The sequence below is a fragment of the Acomys russatus genome, chromosome 4 (genome assembly GCF_903995435.1).
Source record: "Acomys russatus chromosome 4, mAcoRus1.1, whole genome shotgun sequence".
NCBI classification, from domain to species: Eukaryota; Metazoa; Chordata; class Mammalia; order Rodentia; family Muridae; genus Acomys; species Acomys russatus.
This window is the reverse complement of record NC_067140.1, coordinates 4,595,747-4,621,935: the sequence shown is the minus strand read 5'-3', so window position 1 is coordinate 4,621,935 and position 26,189 is coordinate 4,595,747. Positions and strand designations below refer to the sequence as shown.

The 26,189-nt window shown below is 48.5% G+C and overlaps 2 protein-coding genes across 2 annotated transcripts in view; one reads left to right on the top strand and one right to left on the bottom strand.

Moving 5' to 3' along the window:
• The window catches only part of Pigu (phosphatidylinositol glycan anchor biosynthesis class U), an 81,121-nt gene extending 58,772 nt beyond the window's left edge, over positions 1-22,349 (top strand). Inside the window, exons 9-12 of the mRNA XM_051143574.1 lie at positions 1,948-2,091; positions 3,414-3,538; positions 8,894-9,036; positions 22,199-22,349. Of these exons, the coding sequence (XP_050999531.1) occupies positions 1,948-2,091; positions 3,414-3,538; positions 8,894-9,036; positions 22,199-22,312 (526 nt within the window). The 3' untranslated portion in view covers positions 22,313-22,349. The remainder of the gene's footprint in view (positions 1-1,947; positions 2,092-3,413; positions 3,539-8,893; positions 9,037-22,198) is intronic.
• A 452-nt stretch (positions 22,350-22,801) lies between these two features.
• Map1lc3a (microtubule associated protein 1 light chain 3 alpha) lies at positions 22,802-24,423 on the bottom strand. Its single transcript, XM_051143573.1, has 4 exons — positions 24,180-24,423; positions 23,817-23,872; positions 23,627-23,733; positions 22,802-23,381 (listed from the first exon to the last, which is right to left on the bottom strand). Exons 1-4 carry the CDS (start codon positions 24,217-24,219, stop codon positions 23,210-23,212), a joined length of 375 nt encoding a protein of 124 aa, XP_050999530.1. The 5' UTR covers positions 24,220-24,423; the 3' UTR covers positions 22,802-23,209.
• Between the last annotated feature and the right edge of the window lie 1,766 nt (positions 24,424-26,189).

Here is a 26,189-nt window from a genome sequence, read left to right as displayed (position 1 = left end):
AATGTCATTGTCTTAAGACACAGACTTAATCTAGGCAAGCCTGGTGGCGCACTCCTGTAATTCTCGCAGTTGGAGGGTGGAGGCAGGAGGGTCAGGATCGAGAGGAATCTTTGGGGCTGGAAAGAAAGCTCAGAGGTTAAGAGCACTGGCTGATCTTCCAAAGGTCCTGAGTTCGATTCCCAGCAACCACATGATGGCTCACAATCATTCATAATGAGATCTAGTGCCTTCTTCTGTTGTGCAGATGTTACATGGAGGCAGAACACTGTAAACATAATAAGTTAATAAATCTTTAAAAAAAAAAAAGAAAAGAATCTTTGGCTATATATTAAGTTCAATTGCAGCCTGAGCTGTGTTACATAGGCCCTATTTCAATACAACACACACACACACACACACACACACACACACACACACACACACACACACACACACACACACACCCCTACTCACCTACCTATCTACCTTGGTTAGGGAACACTGTGTCTCTCCTACCCTTTTTCTCATTCATTGTCTTTTTAAAATTATGAATTAAAGTTGGGTGTGGTAGCATATGCCTTCAATCCTAGCATTTGGGAAATCTTTGTGAGTTCAGGTCCAGTCTTGTCTACATAGTGAATTTCAGGCCACTCAAGACCCTATCTCAAAAAGACAAATAATACAAAACAAAACCAAAAGCATTCAATCAAATAAACCCAATAAAATAAAAATAATAAGATTATAAACTGGAGCTGGGTGTGGTGGCGCATGCCTTTAATCCCAGCACTGGGGAGGCAGAGGCCAGCCTGTTCTACAGAGAGTCCAGGACAACCAGGGCTCTGTGTAACAAAGAAACCCTGTTTCAACAACCGCCCCCCCAAAGAAAGAATATAAACGGGGATCAGTTTCAACACTGCTTTTTTCAAATAACAAAAAATATGGTAGGAGCAGCAGATAATACTCTTGTCACTGCCCAGCCTAGTGCCCCTTGCTGTCTATTCCTTTAAAAGGCACACACACACACACAGCTCAGCCCAGTGGTAGAGTGCCTTTATAGCATTCTTGAAGTCCTGAGTTCCATCCCCAGCACTGGGGGAGAAACAGCAAAACCCAAAACCCACAAATACTTGCTTTTGTGAATGTGTGTGTGTGTGTGTGTGTGTGTGTGTGTGTGTGTGTGTGTACACTTAGGTAGCATGGACATTTTTGGAAGAGCCAGTATTGCAGCCAATTCTTGTAAGATTTAACTAGACAAAAGTCTAAATTTTTCAAATGAGTTTTGTTGCCCTGGGGATTTTTGCACAACCTGTTGATGGCTCCTTAAGCCCTTGAAAAACTGGGTCGCAGGCTCAGACATGCTGTTTCCTGGCTCCTGCTATGAGGATGTGGAACACGATTTGGGAGGAGCAGGTTCAGAGAGCTTGTTCCTCTGGGCAGGTCTTTTGAATGCCCAAAATAGATTTTGTTTATTTAAGTCTCCTTCCTCTTGCCAGACTGGGTAGCTCCTGATTGTGAACTGGTCTGATATGGAAAAGAGGGGCTGCTCTCTTTGATTTCTAGGGTGGACTCTTTTTCACTTCAGATGCTTTTAGCTTGGCTGGTTTTTGTTTGCTTGTTGAATTTAGTATCTGGCCAAGAATGATCCTCCTACATTCACATTTGGTTTTAATGCAGTCTTGGGGATTGAACCCAGGGACTTGTGCGTGCTAGGCAAGCACTCTACCAATTGAGCTGTATCCCCAGTCCTTAGCTAGTATATATCATAGCTTCTATTTTCTGCCTCTTCAGCCCTACATTTGTAAATTATCTGTATGGGGTTATCTAGGGAGCTCTTTACACTGTGCCCTTTAGAGGGATGATGTCGTCTTTGGTCTCCTAGTACTGACCCCAGGCCTTGAGCTAAAAGCAGGGCAATGCCAACCATTTGTAACTCTGCTCTTTTCTCTCCCTGTGTTTTCTTAATTCCAGACTTTCTGTTCCAGATCTCACTCCAAACATTGGTCTTTTCTGGTACTTCTTTGCAGAGATGTTTGAGCACTTCAGTCTCTTTTTTGTCTGCGTGTTTCAGATCAACGTCTTCTTCTACACAGTCCCTTTAGCCATCAAATTAAAGTAAGTGTGAAGACCTGCTGCTAACACATCCACCCTCCGCCATGTGGCCCGCCTCCCCCTGACAGTACCTATAGACGTGTACCACCTGCCATCAGGCTTGTGGCCTTTCTGATAGGGTCAGTATTTGAGAGTCACACACAAGTACAGGTTGCAAGGAGGATCTGTTGGAGGCCTGGTCCCCTGGTCTCACCTGGAGGTGCCCGGGGCACAGAACTACTTGGTCCAGTCACCATTCGAGGCAAAAGCAGAGGTTACACTGAAGATGTAGTTGGGGAAAATGGGTCCTTGATATGCAGCCCAATTATGATTTGTCACAAGGGACTCTAGTTGGGTCATTTGGGAGGCTGGACAGGCACAACCATTAAATTTTTATTGTATGTTTTTGCAGGGGTAGGGGTGGGGGCTAAAGAGATGGCTCAGGTTAAGAGCACTGTCTGCTCTTCCAGAAGTCCTGAGTTCAGTACCCAGGAACCACATGGTGGCTCCCAGCCATCTTATAATGAGATCTGATGCTCTCTTCTGGTGCGCAGGTGCACATGCAGGCAGAGCACTGTGTACATAATAATTATATCTTAAATTTAAAATAGAATTTTTAATGATTTATTTTATGTACATTGGTGTTTTACCTACATGTATATCTGCATGAGAGTGTCAAATTCCCTGTAACTGGAATTACAGACAGTTTTGAGCTGCCATGTGGGTGTTAGGAATTGAACCCGAGTCCTCTAGAAGAGCAGCCAGTGCTCTTAACCTCTGAGCCATCTCTTCAGCCCCATGCACATCCATTTTTAATGTTCTGGTCAGTTTTCCTCAAATGGAGCTTGTTGTGTAGCTCACATATACAGTGTAAGAGATGTCATGTGCCTTTCTAGTTCTGTGAAATGGGTTGATAGCAAACTCAGCAACTTGGAGGCCAGCATTGTCTCCCTGCTGACATTCCGTTTTATAGTTGAGGAATTGTTGCTGAAAGAGATGGGACATTTCTCCTGAAGTCACATAGCTCTCAGTGCCCAGCTTTGATTCCTGAGGGGCAGGCCCAAAGCTGGTATAGATAGCAGGTAGCTATTGATGGGCACTGCCTATAAACTGGTGTACTGGTGTTTGTCTGGTGTTCCTTGCCATATCTGGGCATTTCTTGATCTCTGTAGTTTTCTGCTCTTGTACTGGGGCCTGGCCCATCCATGCCTGTGAGTAGGAAGGCAGCCTTTGCCAGCAGTACCTCTAGGGAGCACTTTTGGTTTATGTTGTGGGATCAGGAGTCTCTAGAGTGGGCCTAGTCCCTGACTAATCTTCCACTGTGTGTCTTCCCTGCCCTGCTCCAGGGAGCACCCCATCTTCTTCATGTTCATTCAGATCGCCATCATCTCCATCTTCAAGTCCTATCCAACCGTGGGGGACGTGGCCCTCTACATGGCCTTCTTCCCTGTGTGGAACCACCTCTACAGATGTGAGTATTCTGACTGTCTTCACTGGGCTGGAGTCAGGTCCACCTAACTCCTGGGTGAAACATTTGCTGGGCACCTGTTGTGCTGGTAGCACTGAGCAGGAGGAGGCAGCCTGAAGTGTGCATGTGCCCAAGCGCCCCCTGGTGCTGTGAGCACACAGATGACTGCCACTTACAGAGCACTTGACTGTGTACCCGACCATTGCTGCTCATTTGTCTTTGCATCAGCCTTTGAGGTAAGAGTCTCCTTTATACAGATAAGAGAACTGAGGTACAGAAAGACAGAGCCACTTGCTCAAGTCATGACTTCTAAGTAGGAAGACGATTGTAGCCTAGCTCTGTGAGCCTTGCCCAGTGCAGTCCAGCCTCGAGTCTGTAATGATGACCATGTCCAGTCTGTACTCCAGTAGTTGGCTACTAGTATTATACAGGGACTGAATTTCTTCTTCTCTCCTCTGTTCCAAGTTTTTTGAACTAGGGTCTCATGTTGCCCAAACTGGCCTTAAGCTCTCTATGTAGCTGAAGATGACCTTGAACCCCTGACCCTTCTACCTTCGCCTCTCAAATCAGGTGCTACAGGTGTGTACTGCCACGCATAGATTTTTTCCCCCATTGGGTGGTTATTTTTTTTTGGTCTATGACAGAGCCCAGATTGTAGCCAAGACCAGTCTGAAATCCACTATGTAGCCTGTCAAATTAGAAGCAGTCTTCCTGTCGTAGCTTCCTGAATACCGAGATTACAGAGATGCGCCATGGTGCCAGCAGAAATGAAAATTTCATTTAAATGCAAATGTAGGACGTCACATATGACCAGGCTTCCTACTGGACAATGGCCAAGCGTCCCATTGAGCAAGAGTAACTGTAGCCTTGGGCTGTAAACATCAGATTTCCTGCTTCCTACAAAGACTCCTCTCAGTTCTACCCATCTCTCTGGAGGCTCGCTTAGGGCAGATTTCCTTTGCCTCTGTGGTTCCACCATCCAGCATAGATCGTGACACAATAGAATCAGCAAATGTATATGTAGAAGGGCTTTTGAAGGCTCCCTTTGAAGGAAGCTGGCCCAGTTACCCTCCTGGCTCTCTGTCTTCCAATGGGAGGGAAACTGATACACAGCCAAGTGTCGGAAGTGAACTCCAAGTGCCAGCTTCCAAGGAAGTTAGTTCTTGTTGTTTTGGGCGTGTCTGGCTATCAACCAGGAAGTGAAACTGACCAGCTGCAAGTAGGAAATCTACCTGTAAGTGTGGCCCCAGAGTGAAGGTAAACAGCTAAGTGGGCAGGCCAAGCCCAGGCCAGGTGTCTCTTGGGCCTGGGGGAGTGGTGACCAATCCGAGCTGACTGAAGTTACCATCTGCTGCTTGTGACATCCTCATTTCACAGGCAGGAGTCACCTAGAGATGACTCATGAGGCAGTCAGGATACAGGGACATGCCTCTGTCTGTGGGAGGGTCCGGCTTCAGGTGCTGGTCTTGCCTGCTCAGAAGCGGGTTGTTTTCCTTAGCTGTCTGTCCTGCACAGAGCGTTGCCCTTTCTCAGAGGCACTGTGCGGCAGTCTCACATTGCTGCCTTTGGTAGACAGACTAGCTACAGCCTGAGTATACATCTTGCCTTTCCCAGGCAGCTGTTGGAGCCTTTCTGAGCCTCTGAATTCTCCTTTTCCATCTGACTGATGAAGAGAGTAAGTGGAGCACCCTGGGGTGTTTAAAAGGCTGAGGCAGGAAGACAGTAAGTTTGAGGTTAGCCAGGACTACATAAGGGACTTCTAGACTATGTAAGGAGAACTGTCTCAAAAATAAATGTATTTTTCATGGGTATCTTTTAAGTTTGAGAAAGAAAATAGGTGAATAGTGCTATAGTTATCACCAGTAATAATTAACAAGGAGCATCCCCTGCATATTTCTGCCATCAAAGCTTTGTGCTTAGCAGCCAGAGACATAAAAATAAATATATATCTATATATTAACATATAATTAATATGTTATATTATATATAATAATTATAACTAATAAATTTATTTAAATTTATAAATCTATATAATTTATTATTATATAATTATAATTTTTATAATATATTTATCTTGAAACAATCATAAGTTCTAGGACAGCCTGGTCTACAGAGCTAGATCCAGGATAGCCTGGGATACACAAAGAAACCTTGTCTCAAACACCCCCTTCCCCCCCCCAAAAAAAAACCAACAAAAAACCCCTTGAAATAAATAATTTTATGCCCACAGGGATGATGAGGCAGAGAAGGAGAGGGAGTTTCCAGAATCCTGGGTGACCTAATAGCATCTGTTAAGTGGAGGCTGTTACTGACCGGCTGAGCAGGGAGTTATAGGGACAGCTTGTCTGAAGTGCCTGCAGAGAGTAGGCCTGACACACTTTGCACTGTATGCACTGTTCGGGAACTAGTATTGTTCGGAGCACCTCTTTAGGACTTATTATCTATGAGTTATACTCACCTAATGTCTTTAGCCTTGGCCTTGGGACCTCTGAATAGACATTTTCTGAAGTCTTTTGTCCTAGTTGAATATAGCTAATTATTGTAGGATGTCCCATTGAAACACTAGCTGCCAGTATTGAGCTCCCTGCTCCCATCCCACCTGTTTTCTTGTATTGCCCAGTGGGGAAGAAATGATGAATAGGTCCTGCCCTGGACACGCCTTTAATCCCAGCACTCGGGAGGCCGAGTTCGAAGCCAGACTGGTCTACAGAACAAGTTCTAGGACAGCCAGGGCTACACAAAGAAACCCTGTCTACAAAAAGAAAAATAAATAAGTGAGTAAATCATTGGCTTCTACAGCCTTGGGCCAGGATGAGTCAGGCAGTTCATACTCAGGGTGTCAGAGAACAGCTGGTCCAGCCTACAGTGGTCCAGCTGCACCGCCACCTGCCACAGGGTTGGAGTTGAACATGTGCTGTTTTGTTTTGTTTCTTAACTATTGTGTAAAGGTAACGAATGTTGATTAAAATTGAAATAAATTCTAAGCGTTCTGCTGTAAGTTCCTGTGTATCTAGCATGTAATTTAAGAAAAGAAACAACTCTGACTGCTGAAGCCCCCTAATTCTTCTATACACTCCTGATGAGACCAGATATGTTAGGTGACATTTTATTTCTGAATGCCTGAAGCTTGAGAGGGAAAGGTTCTTGTCAGAAGTTCCTGGGCTTCAGAGCGGTGCTACAGATTGAGTAAGCCACGCAGTGAATGTCTGGGGAACTTGACTCCACCTGACCTAGCAGGTCTGATGAGGGGTGTAGGCCCTGGTCATCTCTGACACCTCCTGGTGCCTGGAACAAACTGTCCTGTGCCCCCGGTCCCCAGTTCCATCTGCTCTGGCGTAGGGCTTTAATCTCCCAGCCTTCCAGCCAGCAAGAGTGATAGCAGTTCTCTGCTCCTGCAAAGGTCACCACTGGCCCGAGCCCAGCTGGATACCAGTGACGGTCTCCCAAGCACAGACCGGAGGCTGCACCCACAGCCTCTTTCACTTTTGAACCCCGCTCTCTTTCCTGTCATCCCATCTAGAGCCAAGGTCAGAGAACCAGGAGTCACTTGGGCTGCCAGGTCCCACAAGTCTTATTCTAGAAATAACATATGCTCTTTTCATCCATGGGATTTATAGAAGATGAGATAGAAACACTGGGAAATGAAATCTAGATCACAGCGTGGAGCAGGAAGCTGATTGGTTCTCCTTTCTTCGGTTTGTGATCTTGCTTGATAACATCAGTCTAATAATGCTCGCTGTCAACATCGCTTTCCCGGGCGTCTTCCTGAGGTAGAGGAAGAGGCACAGGCTTCCCCGGCAGATCTCAGGAGACCTGAATCAGGGCTTTGGCCTGTCAGTGTTGGCCATCCAGAACTATGGAAATTTCAGATCAGAAAAGACAACTTTTCAGGACTCCAGGCTAGTGTCCAAATTAGGGGATTTCCTATACCACTAACATTTGAAAAACAGCTGATGGTATTGCCAGCTTTTTGTCTGTTTGTTTTGTTTTCCAAGACGGGGTTTCTCTGGGTAGCCTTGGCTATCTTGGACTTGCTTTATAGACCTGGCTGGCCTCAAACTCACAGCGATCTGCCTCTGCCCCCCAAGTGCTGGGACTAAAGTGCACCACCAAGCCTGGCTAGAATGACTCCCACCCCCCCACCCCCACCCCCCACAAGATAGGGTTTCTCTGTGTAGCCTTGGCTGTCCTGGACTCACTTTGTAGACCAAGCTGGCCCCGAACTCAGAGATCCACCTGCCTCTGCCTCCCAAATGCTGGGATTAAATGACTTTTTAAACAATAATAACAAAAGGTTACTTACCTTCTTTGTAAGGAACGGACACGATGGTGTGTATGTGGACGGTGGAGGCAGGAGGATCAGGAGGTGAAGGTCATCTTAACATCAAGTGGAAGGCCAGCTTTGGCTTCAAAAACAAAACAAACAAAATTAGTGAGTTGTATGTTGGCAACACTTAGCTTTAAAAATAACTTCAAACTACTTTGTCCTACAAAGAGGAGGGGAGGTGGGAAATGAATGAGCTGTGGCTGCAGAAATGGCTCAGTGCTTAAGAGCAGTTGTTACTGTGTTATTGCAGAGGACCTGGGTTCAATATTCAGGTGTATCATAACTGTCCATAACCCCAGTTCCAGGGAATCTGACACTGTCTTTTGACCTCCCTGGGTACCAGGCACACACATGGCCACAGACGTATATGCAAGTAAAATGCTCATATACATAAAATAAAATAAAATTATAGCCTGTTGTGACATGCACTCAACACTTGGGAGGTAGAAGCAGGGGTATCAGGAATTGAAAGTCATCTCTAGCTAGTTTGAGGCCAGCCTGTGCTACATGAGACTCTGGTGTGGGAGGGTTGGGAGGAAGAGAGATTTGTAAGTCATATAAGGAAGAGTAAATGAAGGTCACTTAAAGGGCAAAACAAACCCTGAGACAGTGTGTTTTTAGCCCATGTGGGCTGGGGCACCATGTAGACCCACTGCAGAACTCTAATGATGCTAGCCCGTGCCCTGCTCTCACCCATGCCACACTGCCATGTCGTATCCCACTGGGGAGTTTGGAGATGAGGAGACCCTGTGTCTTCATGAAATGGCCTCACTGTTATGCTGTGGAACATTCACGGAATTGCTGATTGTGGCTAGTCTTAGGCAGACAAGCCTGCAGTGGGAGGAAAGTCTCCAAATACAGACCCCAGCAGTTAATGGGCATGGGGAGCCATTGGCTGGGGTCTGCAGTTTGCCTTCTAGCATACAGTGTTTCTGGGAATGCCCCACCTTTGAGCCACATGAGCTGCTCCCTGTGTGACTGTCACAGCAAACAGAGTGAGTGCTGGGCTAACTGACCGTCTGTCTTTGCAGTCCTACGGAACATCTTCGTCCTCACCTGCATCATCGTTGTCTGCTCTCTTCTCTTCCCTGTCCTGTGGCACCTATGGATTTATGCAGGAAGTGCCAACTCTAATTTCTTTTATGCCATCACATTGACCTTCAACGTTGGGCAGGTAAGAGTTGAGGGCAGCACAGGGTCAGGGGTTCGTTTCGAGTCCCAGGCTGTCAGCAGAGGCCCTGGGTTCCCACCCTATAGTTGTGACCATGCAAGGGTGGGGGAGGGGAACACTCATTGTCACTGAGCTCACTTGGGTAGGGGCACTAGGGGAGGGGACAGTGTGAGACTGAATCTGTTGTACATGTGTTGGGCGTCATGCTGAGCGCGCTTCATACGTCCTTACAAGATCTAGAGGAGACAGTGTTCTCCAGCAGTTACAGTCCAAGGGCTGAAGCTCTTTGCTCATAGTCAGTGGAGCTAAGAAAACACATGCAGGTAAGCCCTGCTTTGGAGGCACCCCACTTTTATAGTTCTGCGTGTTGGCACTAACAGTAGGAATGCCAAGTAGAGTATGCCGAGTAGGTGGAGGGTAAGATGGCGTGTGGACTTAGAGGGCAGCAGAAGCAAGGCAGGGAGTTTGGGAATGAGATGGGTTGGCCAGTAGGTGAACAACAAACCAACAGTGTTTCATAGCCCAGGAGGCTTCAAAGCAACAGTGTAGCCAAGGATGACCTTGATCTTCTGATCTTCCTGTTCCCGATTCCCAAGGGTCCACCGTTCCTGACTTACGCGGTGCCGGGGAGAGAACCCAGAGCTTCCTGGTTCCTTGGCAAGCATTGTAACAACTGAGCTATGCCCCAAGCCCCTTTTGTTTTACTATTTTTATTTGTTTGTTTGTTTGTTTGTTTGTTTGTTTTAAGGCAGGGTTTCTGTGTAGCCTGGCTGCCCTAGGACTCACGCAGTGGACCAGGCTGGCCTTGAGCTCATAGCGATCTGCCTGTCTCTGCCTCCCAAGTCCTTCGATTAAAGCCATGCACCATCGCTGCCCAACTATTATTCTATTCTTAAAGGGATTCATAAGTCTCACTTTTTTCTTTTTTTGTCTTTTTTTGAGACAGGGTTTCTCTGTGTAGCCTCGGCTGTCCTGTGCGCACGTTGTTGACAAGGTTGGCCTTGAACTCACAGCGATCCGCCTGCCTCTGCCTCCCAAATTCTGGGATTAAAGGCGGTCCAGGACTGCCAGGGATGTTACACAGAGAAACCCTGTCTTGAAAAAACAAAAATAAGCAAGCAAAACCCAAAAAGAATGCTAGGAGAAGAGGAGTGTGGTGGCTCACGCCGGTATTCCAGCATGTAGGAGCATAAGGCAGGAGGAAGTCCAAGAGCTGGAGGCTAGCACAGGCTATCCAGTGGTGCAGGCTAGCCTAAGAGAGAGAGACATTGTCTCCAAAGAGCGGTGCAGGGAGGCTGTGGAGACAGCTCAGCTGTTAAAGCCCAAGCGTGAGAACCTGAGCTCCATCCCCAGTAATTACATTAGAGAGCCATGCTCAGCAACACCTACCACTGCATGGGGAAACGAGGCAGGGTCCCTGGAGCTTGCTGGCCAGCCCATCTAGCCAGGCTCAGGGAGAGATTCTGTCTCCAAAAATAAGGTGAAAGGTGACTGAAGAAGATGCCCAACATCAACCTCTGGTCTCCCCACCCACAGGCACACATGTCCATGTGGACACACCCCGACACAAAAGCAAAGATTGCTAGACAAACACTGTACACTAAGTACATTCCCATACAGACGTCTGTGTGTTTGTTTTAAGATGGCTTCATGGCAGTCCTGGAAAGCTTTGAAGTTGTTTCATAGGCAAGGCTGACACTGAATTCTTTTTGTTTGTTTGTTTTTGTTTTGTTTTGTTTTGGAGACAGGGTTTCTCTGTGTAGCCTCGGCTGTCCTAGGCTGTCTGTAGGCCAGGATGGCCTCAAACTCACAGAGATCCACCTGCCTCTGCCTCCTGAGTGCCGGGATTAAAGGCGTGCACCACCACGCCTGGCTTTATCTAGCATTCTTAAGACCCTGAGTTTGAGATCCAGCAGGTAGAAAGAAAAGTAGGAAAAAAAAAGGAAAATGAATATCTGCCTGGGTCCATCCCTCTCCACCCAGACTAGAAACTGGTCATTTGGTCACGTGTGGTTTAGGCTTTATACATTCACAGACAGCTGTGAGGACACACGCATGCAAGAAGAACTTTTTGGTTTGTGTGAGTCAAAAACATCCTAATCTACAAACTGTTCCTTGACTTAGTGTTTTCACATAGAACACTCACCTTGAGATAAAATTTTCAATTATTTTTCACACTGAGTCTTGTTGGGTATAGTGGCACATACCTTTAATCCCAACATTTGAGAAGCAGAGACAGATAGAGATCTGTGAGTTCAAAACCAGTCTGGTCTAACTGAGAGTTGGGGCCAGCCAGGGTTACATAGTAAAACTTTGTCTCAAAGCAAACAAGCCGGACTTGGTGGTGCATGCCTTTAATGCCAGTGCTTGGGAGGCAGAGGCAGGCAGGTCGATGTGAGTTCAAGGCCAACCTGGTCTACAAAGCAAATCCAGGACAGCCAAGACTACAAAAGAAACCCTGTCTTGACAAACAAACAAACAAAAAACAAAAACCAACCTACCAAACAAACAAACCCAAACAAGTGGAACAGGTGAGGTGTCTCAGCAGTTAAGAGTGGTGGCTGCCCTTGCAAAACACTGGGGTTTGACTCCCAGCACCCACATGGTTGCTCACAGCTCCAGGGGATCCTTCTTTGGCTTATGTGGATGCCAGTGTGCACATGGTGCATAGATAAACATGCAGGCAAAATACTCATATACATAAAATAGTAATACAAATAATTTTAAAAAATGAAACAGCCAAGGCTGGTGTCAAACCTGCTCTGTAATTGAAGATGACCTTGAACTAGTGATCCTTCTTAGTCTGCCTCCTGAAAGCAGAGATTACGGCATGTGCCGCCATGCCTCCTTTTATGCCATGCTGGGGACTGAACCCAGTTTCATGCATGCTAAACAAGCGCTCTACCAACTGTGCTCCATCCTCAGCCCCCTGAGATGAGTGTCTGTAGTGACACTGTGGTGCACTTGGCCAGGTCGCCCTTAGCTCTCGGGATCTGAGGTTGCTGTTGCTTCTTCTGCTACTTGAAGTGGAAGAGGCTTTTGTATTCTTCCACACAGTTCACATATGTATAGCAATGCTTTTAGGGTTGATTTAAGTAGTGGCATTTGCAGAATCGGAAGGCATGTGAATGTTCTATTTTTGGAAGATATTAGCAAGTTGCTATTCAGATTGTGACTGCCAGCAGAGGTCCAGATAACTATTAGGCAATCTTCATATCTGTCCTTGGCCTTCCTAGGTCTAAGCCCTGACCGTAGAGAGCTAGCTCCCTTGGCTTCAGTGGTTTTGGAGGCTGTTGACCTTGAGTTTTGGTGTTGCTGCTGTCAGCACATCGATAGATCAGTAAAAGGATGCCTCAGGAAGGAGCATTTGTTTACTAAGCTGTCACTCTAGTCATATAATTTATTGTTCTGAGCTGGATATGGTGGAATATGACTGTATTCTAATATTCTGGAGGATGAGGTATGAGGATTTCCATGAATTCAAGGCCAGCCCAGTCTATATAGGAAGACTAAAATAGAATATAAATAGAATTCAATTAAAACATACAATAAGCCAGGCGGTGGTGGCGCATGCCTCTAATCCCAGCACTTGGGAGGCAGAGGCAGGCGGACTGATGTGAGTTTGAGGCCAGCCTGGTCTACAAAGCGAGTCCAGGACAGCCAAGGCTACACAGAGAAACCCTGTCTTGAAAAAATAAAATAAAACAAAAAAAGCTATTAATCTGAGTTGACTGAAGAAAAGAGCTCCTCACCAGGAAGTGTATACTGCCCTTGTCCTTGGATCTGTGGAGCTAGTGAGTACAGATATGGAACATTTAGAATTTTAATAGTTTGGTGCCACCTTAGACCTGTCATGAACCTGTCTTGCCTTGCTATCTATTTATTATTTATTTATTATATGTATATATATATATATATATGTATATACATACATACATATGACCTGTGTGGGACCCTACCAGACACAGAACAGACTTGTGTGATACACACGTGCATGACAAGTGTGTGGCGGTCAGAGAACACCTTTTAGTAGTCAGTCCTCTCCTTTTGTCTTTTCATATCCTGGAGATTAAGCTCAGGTCACCAGGCTTACAGAGTAAGCACTTTACCTGCTGAGCCCACTCACTATCTCTTTCTTGCACCCCTCACACAATCCATTTCCTTCATAGCTGTGCTATCTGCCTCCTTGTTAGACAAATGAACTTCTAGAAGGCAGGAATCTACTTGTCTTTCCCTTCTTATAGGGTCCCGAACTACCAGATCAGTGAGTGTCACTGTCAAGGTTATTTTTATAAAATTGTGTTTGTTTCTCAGTTTCTCTCTTACTCTGGCTAGCATTAAAATAGTTGAGACTCTATTATGTTTGTTTAATAAGCTTCACAGCACAATAACTGAGCAGTTATTACTCCATTCTTAACCCTCTAAGCTAATCTGGCTTCCTCTTTGTCAAAATCCCCAAGACACTTGCACTTTGTGGCCTTCCTGATCCAGCTCCTCTGATATCTCCCGACCTCTGCCCCATGGCTGAATGCTCTACTTCCTCCTCTAACCCCTCCTCCTCTGGCTGGCAGGAAGTCCAGCCTTATTCTCTCCCCTGCTCAGCGATTGGCTGTAAGCTGCTTTATTGGCATACCAGGGGACAATTGGGGAGTAGTATTTACACAACATTGAGACAGGAGAGCCTCCAAACAGTATTGGGGGGGGGGGGCTGTACAGAAATTAGCTTTGAATTACACAATAACCTTATGCCTACATGTCACAGAGCAGCTGCTTAGAAAAGTATTTGTTGAATGAATGAATAAATATAAATGAACAAACCAAAGGCAGCCAGAGAAAACACCATGTGATTTGTGGCCAGATGTGCATAGTTGGTGGAGGAATCCATTAGGAACAAAATGACTTTCCTGTTGAGAAGCCAGAGAAAGCCAGAGGGACCAAGGGGTAACTGGATCCGTTAGCTTAGGAAGGAGAGGGGAAGGGAAGCTGGCTGTGGTGCTGATGCTTATAATCCCAGCACTTGGGAAGCAGAAGCCAGAACTCCAAACCAGCCCAATGGGAGAAGTCAAGCTAGCCTGTATATACCTTGTGTCGGGAGGGGAAAATGTGGCGGGGGGCTGCATGAAGAGGGGCACTAAGGGGGTCCGAGAGTGGGGGAGGGAAAGAAAGGTGGAGGTGAAATCTCACATCTGTCTCCACCATCTTCCCTCTGTCCAAACGCGGTCCCTTTATGTCCTCCACAGCGGAGCCCAGTCCTGCTTTCAGGTTGGCATTTCTGCTGAGATATCAGGCATTCAGGGACATACGCTCATTCCACAACCTGGTTTTTGTTTTTGTTTTTGTTTTTTTTAAGATTTATTTATTATGTATACATTGTTCTGCCTGCATGTGTGCCAGCAGGCCAGAAGAGGGCACCAGATCTCATCATAGATGGTTGTCAAAGCCATCTCTCCAGCCCCCAACAGCCTGTTCTTATGAATGCCTTTCTAGCAGGCAAAGGTATATTCCTCTGGCCGCCTCCTTTCCTCTCTAGTACAGGCAAATAAGAGCTGTTATGTGTGGAGCCGGGCGGTGATGGCGCACGCCTTTAATCCCAGCACTTGGGAGGCAGAGGCAGGCAGTTCGAGGCCAGCCCGGTCTACAAAGCGAATCCAGGACAGCCAAAATAACATAAAGAAAACCTGTCTCGAAAAACAAAACAAAACAAAACCAACACAAAACTAAACAAAACAAAAAAACAAAACAAAAGAGCTGCTCTGTGTGCCAAATGGCCACAGATTCCAAATAGGTGCCCAGAACCCAGGCCATCATTGTCAAAGTCAGCTTTATTTATATAGACTATGTAGCACATATTGACCTATTGGGTTTCATTAAAGTCCTGCTCTGCTCAGGTTGAAAAGTGTCATGGCCTATTACAGACTGAATGTATGTAGATTATGTTACCCCTGCAGGGACTCCAGTGACTAAGGCTGTTCTCTCTCTTGGGAGCCATTAAGTATTTCATCATGTAGCTCACATTGTTTGGTAATTACCATTGCCTCAGAGTCAGTGGCAGGAAATGACAATAGTAAAGCATCTATTGAGGCATGTGTGCTTGTGTGTGTGTGTGAGACAGGACATTGAAATCCACTGGGTGATTGCTTGAGGACTCCTACAGTCCCCTCACTGGTGACCTTTGGCAGGTGACATAACTTCTTTAGGTTACAGTTTCTTTGTCTCAGATTCCAGGGTGATAGCCACCACGTCACATGGTGTTTAGTGGATCTGATACTACCTGTGGGTCCTGTTGCCATCAATCCCATGCTGGCATATGAAATGTGAAGAAGAGGCACCCTTCAGATGCACACAGCAAACTCCTGGTTCAGGCCGTAAATGATGAGAGGAGACAGGCTCTCTTTCCTGTCCTCTAAAGTGTTGAGACAGTGTCTCCTGTACCCAGCCTTACCTCCACTCCTCATCTGCCTGCCTCTACCTCCCAAATGCTGGGTGTAACAAATTGATCAGTAATTTGTGTACACACACACCACAGAGAGCTTGTTTGAATTAGGCTAAAGTGTCCCAGTCACCCTAAAGAAATTTAAGAACAGAGAACACAGGGGAATCTTACTTTAAAATTATAATTAGTGGTGGCTCATGCTTAAGGAAGGTTTACAACGAGCTGGCCCCATGTGAGCTCTTTAATGTGGATCACGTGCTTGTTTGACCTTCTGGATCTTTCTCCGTGTGTTTACAAGTATCATGTGCCCATGGAGAGTTTGTGTGTATGTAAGTATGGTTCATTATGATGAAGGTATCTGACATTCTTTAAAAAAAAAAAAAATCTTGGTAATCTTCCATTACTTGAATGTGAGAGGAGCGTCCTATTTGTTTAAGTCCTGCATGAGAGAGCTCACAATGCACATGCCGCTCTCTACAGCCCTTTGGGTGAATGAGACATGGGCTCCTTCCACAGAACCCACAGTTTGGGAGAGAAGGATAAACAAGCAGGGCCCAGCAGTGGGATGGGGTCAGTGCAGTGCTGGGGGCGGGGAGCCAGGGCTGGCAGTGCTGCTGAGGGCAATGGCTTCTAAATACAGTTCTGGGGGAACATATAGGACTCCGCTGGCTTCTAGGAGGACATGAGAGAGAGAAGGGGAAAGCAGAGAAGAGCGGAGTGCTGTGTGCTGCTGCTTGTGGCTGTGCGGCTCTGGCTGTGCTTTCTGACAAAGAATGAGAACATTTCAGATTGCAGTGGTTAGTGCTCCCCAGCCCTTGGGGACCTCATTATGCTGAGGGTCAGGCTGAGCCATTAGTTTTCAAAACTAAATAGACTGGATTTAGACTCTGCAGATTGTATGCTGCCGGGAAGAGAAGAGGTTTGAGCCCAGAATCCAGTGTGGAGGAGGCTGTTGTATTCGGTGAGAGGCTGTGCTCTTGGGTGTCTTCACTTGGAAGGCAGTTGTAAGGACACAGGATGGTGTTGGACAACAATGTTTTTGAGAATTGGAAAGGGCCAGGCAAATCACAGTTGCTACCCTGGCACCAGACCACTGCTCCACCTGTGAATTCCCTGGCCTTTTCTTTGTTTGAGACAAGCTCTTATTAGCTCGCTCATGCTTGCCTCAAACTGACTAAGTGGCATAGAATGACCTTGAATTTCTGACCCTCCTACTCAGGTGCAGGGCCTGTGGCGCCACACCTCTTTCCCTGCTGCTGTTGGAAGGTGAAGCTCTGTGTACTGTCCCCCTCCCTTGCCGTGTCTGTCTGGGTGTGTGAGCGGGTGGTCCGAAGCCCCAGCTGCACTATCGGCTGCCAGCCTCCTCTGGCTTCTGCTTGCCTAGACTCTAGGCAGGTGGCCAAGGAGTCAGCAGTTTGCCAACTATGGCTGCCAGTTGACGTTCCTGAGAGGGTCAGCGTCTCCCACAGACGAGGCCTATGGAGTCATGACATGCTGAGGTGATCACACCTGTGCTTCTAGGAGGCTACCAGCTAGCAGTTGATTGGTCAAGGTGGATAGCCCAATTGACTCTGAAGTCTCAAACTTATTTTGCCCTTTCCAAAAAGAATCTGGGAGAGTAATGGAGCTACAGACCGGGAAGACCACCTCCACAGGGGTTTGTTAGGGCCGGCAGTAGCGTGCCGTGGCTGGTGCTGGTGCCAAGCCTAATAGGTGTAGGCGATGGAAAGAACAGAGTTTTGGACGTAGACAGGCAGGCCTGATGATGTAGTCTGCCTTTTCACTCACACTTGTGACCTGGTTATAAACGGGCCCCAGCCACAGGAGCTGTGAAGTTTCTAAAGGGTACTTAGCAAATGCTTATTTCTGGCTCTTTCCTGTCACATCTGTGTTGAAGCATGTTCTGGGTCTCATTTCAGTTTTGATTTTGTCCACTGTGGCCCTGGCTACCTCAAAGTCTCCACCACAGACCAGCAGTGCAGCCCCTGGGGCCTTTATAATTGCCAAGGAGAGGGAGAAAGTCTGGCCAAGCCACACCTGGAGGGTGATGCCAAAGGCTAAGGACGGGCACATGCACCATGAGTGTGAGCCCTATGCCAGCCCGGGCCTGAGGGTCCGCAGCTGGAGCAGATGCCACCCACCGTGGTCATGTAACTGAGCAAGGGGTTACTATGGGGCTGCTGCTCAAGGCATGGGGCAGAGGGAGACTGCAGAGCTGGTGTCGGCACATGAAGGCATGCGGAGCGCAGGAACCCAGGTGTGCTGCAGACACGGAAGCAGGTAGATCACAGTGAGCTCATTCAAGCCAGCCTGGTCTACACAGTGAGTTCCAGAATAGCCTGGGCCACAGAGTAAGAAAAAACAAACAACAAAAAGAGCTCCTTCAGGGGCCAGGAAGTTAGGTAAGGGAGACCCTTGCCCTGTACCCCTGCCAATACATTACTGTATTGGTGCCAGACTGTGGTAGTATATTACTTTAATCCTAGCACTCAGGAGGCAGAGGCAGGCAGATCTCTGTGAGTTCAAAGGAAACTGGTCTACCTAGCAGGTTCTAAGCCAGAGCTACATAGTGAGATCCTGTCAAAAAAAAGGGGGGGAGGGACTGTGTTGGGGATAAAAGGAGCTGTGTGTGGAAATAGAACATAAGGAAGAGGCTAGGTGATCAATCACAGAGGGGGAGCTTCCAAAAACAGTCCTCAGGGCTCTGAAGGCAGAGGGACCCCTATGTCATTGAGAAGACCACTATGGTGGGTAGTAAACCAGAGCTTATTAGTCTCAATTTTATACATGAGAAAAATGAAATTTAAGGGTCTTCCTAATTTGCGCATGCTTTTGCTGTCCCCTGTCCAACTTGCTCCTGCTCAGAAGAGGCAAAGGGGTTGTGGGTTTGCAGCTGTTGAGAGGGTGACTCCTAAGATCTCATTTTACCACTGAGCTATGCCATTAAACCCTCGTATTTTGTTGTTGTTTTGGTATGTGTGTGTGTGTGTGTGTTGTCTGTCTTTGAGACAGGGTTTCTCTCTGTAGTCCTGGTTGTCCTGCAACATGCTTTGTAGATGAGCCTGGCCTCAAACTGCAAGATTTGCCCACCTCTGCCTCCTGAGTGCTGAGATTAAAGGCGTGGGCCACCACTGCCCAACTCTCTTTGCAGTCTTTTTTTTTTTTTTTTTTTTTTTTAGTTTTTTGAGACAGGGTTTCTCTTTGTAGTCTTGGCTGTCCTGGACTCACTTTGTAGACCAGGCTGGCCTCAAACTCACAGTGATCTGCCTGTCTCTGCCTCCCGAGTGCTGGGATTACAGGCGTGCACCACCATGTCCAGCTCTCCTTGCAGTCTTAATGGAAAGCCCCAGGTGCGGGCTTCCTCTGAAGAGTCAAGCTCCATGTTAGCATTCTGTCATCTCTCTGTGGCCATGGCACCCACCCAGAACTGAGGAGACTCAAGACTGTCCACATGAGTTAGGCCCGTTCCTGTACTTCATGACACAAACTTTGGCACACTGAACACCTACACGCCCATTATAGAGACCCTAGCGGTAACCCTCTGCAGTGTTTGCTTGGTACAAAAGCTATCTCTTAAGCCATCTTTTATTTATTCCACTGTTGTTTTTAATTACTATTTTATTTTCTGAGCAGACTCTCATGTAGATTAGTTATCTTCCAGGTACTTCAACAACATGCCCTGCTCCCCACCCCACCTCCTTTTTAAAAGAACATTTAGTTTGTTGGGGTGGGCACGACATGCCACAGCACACATGTGCTCCACCATGTGGGTTCTGGGGATGAACTCAGGTCAGCAGGCTTGGCATCCGAGCCCTCTGAGCCATCTCACCAAATCATCCTGGATTTTTATTTCAGCTGGGTGTGGTGTGGCAAAGTGGTGGTCACTTTGTAGACCAGGCTGGCCTCCAACTCAGAGATCCGCCTGCCTCTGCCTCCTGAGTGCTGGGATTAAAGGCGTGCGCCACCATGCCTGGCTGCTCTGCATCTCTTATCTTTGTTCCTCATAACCTTGACAGGTTTAAGAAACACTGGGCAAGGCCCAGCATGGTGGCACGCCTTTAATCCCAGTACTGGGGAGGCAGAGACAGGCGGATCTCTGAGTTCAAGGCCAGCCTGGTCTACAAAGCAGTCGAGGACAGCCAAGGCTACACAGAGAAATCCTGTCTCGAGAAACCAAAAACTAAACAAACACACAGAAACACACTGGACAGCTCCTAAGTTATGTTGGTCTCAGGTTTGTCATTAGACTGAGACTTGTTATTTTCATTCATTTCTTTTTAAATAATCCCAGGGTTCTGGAGAAATGCCTCAGCAGTTAAGATCACTTGATTCTCTTGCAGAAGACCCAAGTTTGACTCTCAGCACCCCCATGGTGACTCACAACCTCCACAGCCCTAACAGGGACATACACTGTGTGCATACACGCAGGCAGGCAAAACATAGAGTAAAATAAATTTTTAAAAAATTAAAAACCGAGAGAAAGAGAGAGAGGGAGAGGGAGAATATCCCCAGACTAAGTTCTCTTGTCAGTATCTTTTCATAACGTGCCAGCCGTATGATTTCAGTTAGCTGATGCTAACTCTACACACTTGGTTTAGTTTGGGAGTTTGCTTTGAAATACAGAATTGCTGTAGCCTAGGCTGACCTGGAACTTAGAGTAATCAGTCAGGCCTAAGGCCTTTAATCCCAGCACTCAGTGCTGGTAAATCTGAGTTTTAGGCAAGTTTGGTCTACATAGAGAGTTCCAGCACAGCCAGTACTACACAGAGAAACCCTGTTTCAAAAAATAATAAGTAAGTAAAACATACGGTATGCCATCACCACTCTGGACAAAGTCACTGCTATCACCTAAACAGTACCAAAACCACTTCCCAGGGCTCCCAGCTTTCAAACCCTCTCCTGCGCCAGGCGGCCAGAGGGAGCTTTTCAAACCACAAATCTGATCATGTTACTACTTGACTTGAGTTCTCCCAAAGGCTTCTCGTGCTTCAGACCCTTAGAGCTCCATGGCCCTGCACCCTGTCCTGCCACACATCACGTCATTTCCCTGTGCTTCCTCTCTCTCTCACCACAGGGTCTTTGCTGTTTCCTGTGCCTGCGACATTTTCATCTACTCAGTCTGTGTCTGTCCTTCACCTGCCCCAGATTAGACCCTGACTCGTCAACCTCTCTGCTGATACACTTATTCAAACTGCAACTTGACATTTAACCATGTGACTGACTCATGATGGACCCTGAGTGATCCTGCCACTGTGGCATTTGCCTGACCCAATTCAAACTAACCCCAAATCAAAAGGGCCAACATCTCAGCTCACAGTGACTGAGGGCTTTGTCTCACATGCACACTTGAGGCCACAGTCCACGACCCTGTTTTAGCCCAACTTACCCAACACTGGAGTAACTGGAGCTGGCAGGGCACTGCCCACCTCACCAAAGGAGGGCAGGCTCCCTATAGAGCCACCACAGTTCTCACATGGCGGGTACTTAGTGATAGAGTGGACAGATCAGAGGTTGAGCTCAGCTGGGATCCGGGTCTTCAGAGCCCTGTCCTGGGTAGCTGTACGATTTTCTGAAGGTAAAAGAGCAGCTAAGAACCTTGGAGAGGCCAGAAACACTGATAGTCTCTGGACACATTCTAGCCGTTCACTGGTAGGCTAATGATCTATTTTACAAATAGGGAAATTGAGGCGGAGGCATTCAGTTAGTTGGACCAAAGCCACACCTGGAGGTCTGGACTATTGTGTCTGCACCCTTGAGTGTATGATGTGCCAAGGGACCAGTCCACAAAAGAGCTCTGTAATATATAAGCCGGGTTGAGGCCGCAGTTATTGACCTTGAGCCCTGGGGTTTTCTCACCCAGGCCCTAGGATGTTCTGTCTAGGAAAGGGAAGCCCAGTCCTTGTGCCAGGTTAGGTGAGGGGCAAGTGCAAATTCAGAATTCATCACACAGTGATGCACTGTCTAGGTCAAAGGAAGACAAATCAAACTAGCCACATCTGGAATAAACACTTGTCTTTTTTTTTTTTTTTTTAATCACGTTAATGTTGGCAATAGCTGGGCAGACGTTGCTCACACCACCATCAATCCCAGTGCTAGGGGACAGAGGCCGTCAGAGCTCTGAGGCTGAGACCTGCCTTCCACATGCTGAGATTAAAGGTGTACACCACCACCGCCCAACAAATTGTGTGTTTCAATGCAGAATTCCTGGGCTGTGTGTGGGGGGAAATATTAGGCAATTCTGTGTCCTGAGGTCTTGGATAGAAGGTTTACTAGGGAAGGGTGTGGTGGCGCACGCCTTTAATCCCCAGCACTTGAGAGGCAGGTGGATTGACCTGAGTTCGAGGCCAGCCTGGTCTACAAAGGGAGTCCAGGACAGCCAAAGCTACAGAGAAACCCTGTCTCAAAAAACAAACAAAAGGTGGTTTACTAGGGAAGGCTAGGTGGGGAGGGCCTATGGGCAGAAGCAAGGCATGTGCACCACTGTGGGCAAGAACACCGGTCTAGATTCTCAAGGATGGAGGTGTAAACCAGGAGTAGGGAGAGAAGATAGAATACAGACAGCTGCCAGTAAGGTCTTTCAGGGCTACACATGTGCCAAGAGGGAAGGACGTCTCTGGACAGGCTTATAGACTGGGAGATGCCAGGCAGGAACTAGCCTGCCTGTTTAACCCAACAAAGGGCAGTGTTCTGTAAGGTCCCTGTGACTTCTCATGCTCTGTCTTCCCCTGCCAGATCCTGCTCATCTCTGACTACTTCTATGCCTTCCTACGACGGGAGTATTACCTCACACACGGCCTCTACTTGACTGCCAAGGACGGCACAGAGGCCATGCTAGTGCTCAAGTAGCCCTGGCTGGCACAGAGCTGCATGGACACGAGGGGGAAGGGACAGAGCCGGGCCAGGTCCCTCACCAGGAGCCGCCACCAGGCATGTCCTCAGGCAGAAGATGTTCAAGTCCAGGGCTACAAATCTCTGGCACCAAAGGGGACTCATAGCTGGCAACAAGGCTCACGGGGAGACGCTGGGAGCACCCCACTTGGACCCCCACTTTGTGACTGTGCACAGACTGGAGGGGGAAGCAGCAGGTGAGCAAGGCTTCATAGGCTGTGGCTACTTAATAAATGTGGTGTTTTTTGTTTTTTTAAAAATCTTGTTCTCATGACATCTCCTGAATTGAGGTAAGTTTGGCCCCAACTACTGCATGGTATCAGTACTAAGGGTTTCTAGGAACCCAAAGCCCACAAAATACAAGTTTGTGTGTCCTTGACTATGTGGACACAGTCACCTAGCAGCCCCCCCTATGCCCAAACAAGCAGCTGGAGGCAAAGGGCCAGGCAGGCCTGAGCAATCTTTATTCTGCAGAGGAAATGACCACAGATCCATACACTGTGACAAAACAAGGGGAGCCAGCCTTTCAGGGGTGGGCAGGTCCTGGCAGGAGGCAAAGCCTCAGGTAGATGAGGGACAAGATGGGCAGACAGGCAAGGGCCTAAAACAATGACAAACCACATAGAGCAGGGTGCTGCTCCCCACTCCCAAACCCAGCCAGCACCCAAAGGAACAACCATGACATGACTGGCCCAGGACCCACCCAGGACATGGTAGGCTGGCTGATGGCCCCTACCTGGAAGAATGGGGGGAGGGGATGTCACATCTCTGCTTAACCCACTGGGGACTGAAATAGTTTAGGAGCCAGGACCTCTCGGGGAGAGCCTGACCAGAACTCCCAACCACCCCTAACCCCTACTCTTGACTCAAACCGAAGGTTTCTTGGGAGGCATAGACCATGTAGAGGAATCCGTCCTCATCCTTCTCCTGTTCATAGATGTCAGCGATGGGCGTGGACACGCTCACCATGCTGTGCTGGTTCACCAGCAGGAAGAAGGCCTGCGTGGGGTTCAGCTGCAGGCGGCGCCTGTGGAGGCAGGAGGGCATGCCAAGTGAGGAGGCCTTCCCCAAATGATCTTTAATGGTTCATCACAGCCCGGCCTAGAGGTTCTCACCTCTTTACTGAAGCTCAACCCAACCCCGACCTTGACCTTTCCCAGCCTCCTAGAACAGGGGTCCCATATCTTGTCACCTCGCCCCATGCCACCCTAGAAGGGAGCCTGCCGCCTGCCCCCTGCCCCACCCAAGGCCTGTAGGAGGCTGCCCACGCACCGGATGATCTTGACCAACTCGCTCATGTTAACATGGTCTGGGACCAGAAACTTGGTCTTGTCCAGGACAGGCAGCTGCTTCTCACCCTTGTACCGCTCGATGATCACCTGAGAGTGGAGTGGGTGGGGGACTCGTAAGTCAGGGGCGTGGCCGGGCAGGGCGTGGCGGGGGGGGGGCGCTAAAGACTCACCGGGATCTTGCTCGGGTGCTGGTCGCGGATCTGCTGCACCTCCTTACAGCGGTCGGCTGCGGACAGCGCTCTGAGTGAGGCCCAGCGGTGCTGAAGCCTCCCGCGACTCCGCCTCGCCGTCCCCGAGGGGCGGCTCCGGGCCCGCCCCGCCCCAGCGCCCGCCCCCGGGGCCGCCGGCCTCACCGCCCTCCACCCGGGGACGCGGTAGAGGCGGGCGACCCTGCCAGGCCTTGAGGCCTCCCCACCCGGGGTCCGGACGGCCGGTGCCTGACGTCATGGGGCTGACGTCACCTGCGGCAATCGGGGTCGACAGGCACCCCCCATCCCTCAGTCCCCACTGTCATTTCGCCCCCAGGGCCTCACCGAAGCTGCGCCGCTGCTTGAAAGGCCGGTCGGAGGGCATGGCGCGGGCCCTGCGGGGCGCGCAGCCGGGGCTCCGGGGCGCACGGCTCAGGGATGTAGCTGCGGTTCGGCGCGCCGGGGGCTCCGGGGCTCGAGCTCAAGGGCTGCGGGGCTCGCGCTGAGCCTGGCGGTGGCGGCTGCGGGAGATAACTCGCCTGGGTGACGTCAGGTCACAACATTCCTTAAAGGGGAGGCCGGCGCGCCGCTCCCATTGGGCCGACGGAAAACCCGCCTGCCCGGACTGTGACGCCACGGCGCAGACAGCTTGGATTCCCGGCGCAGGTCGCGAGGGGGCGGGGCTCCAGGGCGCGTCACAGCTTTGTGACGTCACGGGCGCCGAGTTTGTCTCTTGGCCCCTCAGACTGAGGGGAAGCCAAGCAGTCGTTGCCTCCCAGGCGTCTCTACACTGCGGACCAGATCCTGGACAGAATTCAGATCCTTCACAGAATTCAGCATTAGAAGACTAAGGTGGAGCGGGGCGGGCGGGACGGGGGGAGGCGGGGAGGGTGGAGCACCGAGGCTTTTACATTTATGTACGTGTAAACGAGTGTGCGAGTCAGAGGATGGCGTCGGATTTCCTTAGGCTGGAGTTCCTCTCGGTGCTGGGAACCTAACTGCGGTCCTCTGTAATAACAGCAAAGTGCTCTTAACTGCCGAGCCATCGCTCCAGCCCCTCACCCAGGCTTTAAAAGAATTCTAGAACAGCCATAGAAAGCATAGTCTTCCAGTGTGAGGTTAATAAGCAATTTAGATAAAGCAGGAGAGAAAAATCATTGAACGGGAGGATGTAACCGAAGGAGTTAACCTGGCGATGGAGAACACTCAGAACTGACAACACACGAAGTGAGAATTCACAGGTGGAGCCCCTAGTAGGATAGAAACACGTTTGGTCTGGGAATGTTACTCAGGATAGAATACTTGCTTAGCACGCGTGAGGCTTAAGTTCAGTGGGGGAGGGGGCGGTATAAGGGGGGCACACACGGACACGGAGAAGCAGCTCCGGAAGAACTTTTTTAATTGATTGAAAACCAGGATTAATGCCAGTTGTAGCTGGCTCACACTTGTAATCCTAGCTCTCTGGGAGCTTGAGGCAAGAGGATGTGCCAGAGTTGAGGGAAGGGAAAAAAAGCATAAAATAAAAAGAATTTTTAAAAAGGCCATTGCTTGAAAAAAAATTAAAGAATGTACTTCAGAAACAACAAAAGGAAGAAACTGGATGGAAAATGGTGAGCAAATTAACGGATACATGTGTAATCAACCTAAACAAGTAATGTGGATATAAATAGTAGTGACTGTGTGGTGCAGAAGAGACAAGTTCAGGTCGCAAGAATTCCTGAGGAGAAGGCAGTGGAGCTACGCGTGCCTTGAGGCTGGGGAGTGATGGTACACTCCTTAAGCCCACCACTGTGTAGGCAGAGGCAGGTTGATCTCTTGAGTTCAAGGCCAGCCTGATCTAGATGGTGATGTTTGGGGGGAGGGGTTGTTTTGTTTTTTAAATGCTCTAGGGGGCTGGATTTCTTTGGAGAGATTTGATTGTTGTCTGCTTGGTCAGATATATGTTTCAGTGGATAAGAGCACTTGCCCTCAAACGTGAGGACCTGCACTCAATTTCCAGGATATGTTAGCTCAAAGAGGCTGCCCCCGCAGAGGAGATGGACCAGCCGTGTACACCATCTAGCACCTTCTCTAAGATGTTAACATGCCTAGTACGTGGCAACCCCACATTCGGGGAGAGGATTAGTTTTCTAAATTATGCCCTTAAATGTGTGTAGTACCCTTCACTACTCTCAGACACCATCCCCTTCGAGAAAGTCTGTAAGTATAAGGATTGGCCTGGTTCTCTGCTGGTTCCAGCTCCCCTCGTGGTGGATAAGACAGAATTATTCAGTCTGACTCAGGACCTCTCTACTGAACCTGGAAAGGATTCCGTGGTGGTAGGAAAACAGCTCCTACAAGCTATCCTCTGACTTC